This window comes from Austrofundulus limnaeus, unplaced genomic scaffold (assembly GCF_001266775.1).
Source record: "Austrofundulus limnaeus strain Quisiro unplaced genomic scaffold, Austrofundulus_limnaeus-1.0 Scaffold562, whole genome shotgun sequence".
NCBI classification, from domain to species: domain Eukaryota; kingdom Metazoa; phylum Chordata; class Actinopteri; order Cyprinodontiformes; family Rivulidae; genus Austrofundulus; species Austrofundulus limnaeus.
The window spans coordinates 373,289-376,498 of record NW_013952964.1 but is presented as its reverse complement, the minus strand read 5'-3'; the positions used below and the strand labels follow the sequence as shown (position 1 = coordinate 376,498).

The following is a 3,210-nucleotide window of genomic DNA, read 5'->3' as shown; positions in this document are numbered from 1 at the left end:
GTGTTTCCATTGCAGTTTTGCGAAAAACACCAATTTCGATACGGCCGAAAAACCACCTCATCCTAGCGCAAAAACATTTTGTCGAAAAACATGTTTTTTTTTTCAAAACTGACGTGTTTCCATTGAACAAATTTATTTTTGAAATTCTAATTTATGCATTTTCATGGTCAATGGAAACGCAGCTAATAATGTTTAAAAAAAGGGAACTCTTTCTAGTTGCCTTTTCTTCTCAGCAGTGGAACTTGAAGATAATCAGGACAATCCGTTTGTACTCCTTCCTGAAGTTGTGGTTCAGGACGCCGTAGACGACGGCGTTGAGGCAGCTGTTGAAGTAGGCCATGAAGTAGCTGGCCGTGAACAGCCACTCCGGTATGTTCCGGCTCAGCCTGGAGTCCAGTGCCACCGCCAGGCCGATCAGATTCAGCGGCGCCCAGCACACGGCGAACAGTACGAAGACCACGAACATGGTCAGGAAGTTGCGCAGGTCGTGCGGCTTGATCTTGGGCCGCGAGTCCGGCTTGACCCTCCGCCTCACCTGGATCACCAGAATCCAGATGCGCAGGTAGCAGTAGGTGACGATGGAGATGGGCAGGATGAAGTGCACCACCACCACCATGATGGTGTACAGGGAGCTGACGGACTGCGCGAAGGTGCAGGAGTAAACCCGCGGGTCGTACTGCAGCGACTCCACGAACCAGTTGGGCACGATGGCGAGGACGGTGAGCGTCCAGACGAGCAGGACGTAGCACATGGTGTTGCTGTTGGAGAACAGTTTGTCGTATTTGAGGTTGTGGCAGATGTAGCAGTAGCGGTTGATGGCGATCCCGGTGATGTTGAAGATGGAGCCGATGACGCTGAGACCCATGAGGAAGCCGCTGATCTGGCAGTGGATGTAGCCCGCGATCCARCCGTTGTGGAAGATGGCTGTCAGGACCAGAGGGTACGGGTAGATGGCCACCACCAAGTCTGCCAGGGCCAGGCTCACCACAAAGGCATTTCCTGCAAAACAGTAAGAACACGTTCAAAACCAATTTCTGATTCGCTTGCATGAAACGAGACATATCCTGCTTTTAATTGTACTGTTATTGAGATCCAAGTAGGGGTYTCTGCAGTACATGTTGTCTTGTGGRTGGAGAYGGCCCTACTCGGTGGGCGGAGACAGGCCTACCCGTGATTGGAGGAGGTCTTGATGTGGGCGGAGTTCACCCTAATTGTGATTGGCGAAGTTAACCCTAACCTTAAAAGAGGAAGTAATAATAGTAAAAAAATGTGATTTATTGACTGTCTATGTACAGCTTAAAACAGAACAATGACTCAAAAATTGTTGCGAAAATGTAAACATAATTTGACTTAAAATTTCATGCGGCAAGCTTCTTCCTGTCTCAAATTATGACTAATATTCATATTGATTTTTAGCGATCTTTTTACAGGCTGGTTAGGATGTTTTGACCGAGCCAAATTGTTACACATCCCTCCACATGTACGGCATTCAAATTTTGTGCAGCTAGCACCTTCCTTCCTCAAGTTATGACTRAAATGAATCTTAAACATGTTGCTTCCTGCCCAACTAGACCAAGCTACTCCTCGAGTAGGTCGGTCTCCGCCCACATCAAGACTGCCGCCAATCACAAGGAGGGCCGTCTCCGCCCACAAGACAACATATACTGCAGGGTCACCCTTCTCTTGAGATCATGTCTTTTGCAAGGGCAGCCTGGGCCTGAAGGCAACAGAAGCTGTGTTTCCATTGCAAWTGTGCGCAAAACTTTGTCGATATTCTGTTAAWGTCGAAAAAACACAGTTTTGCAACTGCAGTGTTCCCATTAAGTAAGAAATGCTATTAAAGTCATACGTGAATAYCTTTGTTCTCGCAATAAGTCATTACAAACATGGCGGCAATGGATGTAAACACATGCATAATTGTTACCACGACACTAGCGCTCATCATCAGAGGACATGTCGGCGTCTTTTATCGAGGCTTTCCAGAGACAAGTCCCTACTTGGGAGCGGCTACGTATGCTGTGTTTTGGGGAAATTGTAGTCGGTGAGTTTACTACTTTCTTTTACAACTTTGGTGATTTTGCTACTACTTCTACTTCCTGTTGTCTTCTTCATCGTCATCTTTTTCACCAGTAGAAACAGCCGGTTGTTGATCACGTGACTCCCGTGATGTGAAAAAAGTGTTTCCATTGCAGTTTTGCGAAAAACACCAATTTCGATACGATACGGCCGAAAAACAACCTCATCCTAGAGCGAAAACATTTTGTCGATTTTCGAAATTGACGTTTTTCCATTGAGCAAATTTATTTTCGAAATTCTAATTTGCACATTTTCATGGTCAATGGAAACGCAGTTATATTTAGAGATGGCTCTTGGGGAGCCGTTTGTTCCATAGAGCCGTTCAAAAGAGCCGCTCGATTTTGAATCGATCACGTAGCCGTACGTAATGACGTCATCCCATCACTTGAGTGGAACCATGTGTTTGTCAAGCAGAAACCCCCCCTCCCCCTTTCCCTGTGAGCTTCTGTACTCCGCAACTCTGCCTGTTTTACGTGAAAAAGCAAAGCGGGAGCGATTTAAATATGAAAAAATAAAGATTATATGAGGAATAAAACTACAAATGGCTCCTCACTGCCCGCGACTCGGCTCCTATCGTTCGTTGTAAAGAACCGTTCAAAAAATTCTACATATTTTTGTGCTGTGGGGGAAACCGGAGGGCCCGGAGAAAACCCACACAAGCACGAGAAGAACATGCAGACTCCACGCAGAAAGACCTCAGGTCCGAACCGGGGATCGAACCCAGGACCCTCTTGCTGTGAGGCAACGGTGCTAACCACTGATCCATCGTACCGCCTTTTAAATCCTTCTTTTTCACATTTAAATCCTTCAGTTGGGGGTCTATAGAAAGTGAAACTGCAATATTTTTGTCTGAAGTCCTCCTTGTTGTAACTCCACAAGCCCCGCCCATTTTCTGGGGTGTGTCTCAGATCAGCTGCCCCTTTAAATCCAAATTAGGTGCTTCTCACTCCGCCCCCGTCCAGCTTCCAGACCAGTTTGCTCTAGTTTAATAGAGGGGTTTATGACTATATAGCTACGTAGAAACCTTTTATTTACAAATGAATTAAAAGGTGTCAACAAGGGAGCATGTTGGAGAGTCTGACCCAGAACCAGAGGACAATGAAGACCACCAAATTGTATTTGGTAAGTCCAGAC

General features: G+C 46.2%; 1 protein-coding gene across 1 annotated transcript; it reads right to left on the bottom strand.

Moving 5' to 3' along the window:
* Nucleotides 1-162: 162 nt before the first annotated feature.
* Nucleotides 163-999, bottom strand: LOC106530810 (melatonin receptor type 1A; the record flags this gene model as incomplete). Its single annotated transcript, XM_074559769.1, is given in 1 exon segment — nucleotides 163-999. A coding segment is annotated over 1 exon segment (770 nt), but the record flags the coding sequence as incomplete, so codon positions are not given.
* Between the last annotated feature and the right edge of the window lie 2,211 nt (nucleotides 1,000-3,210).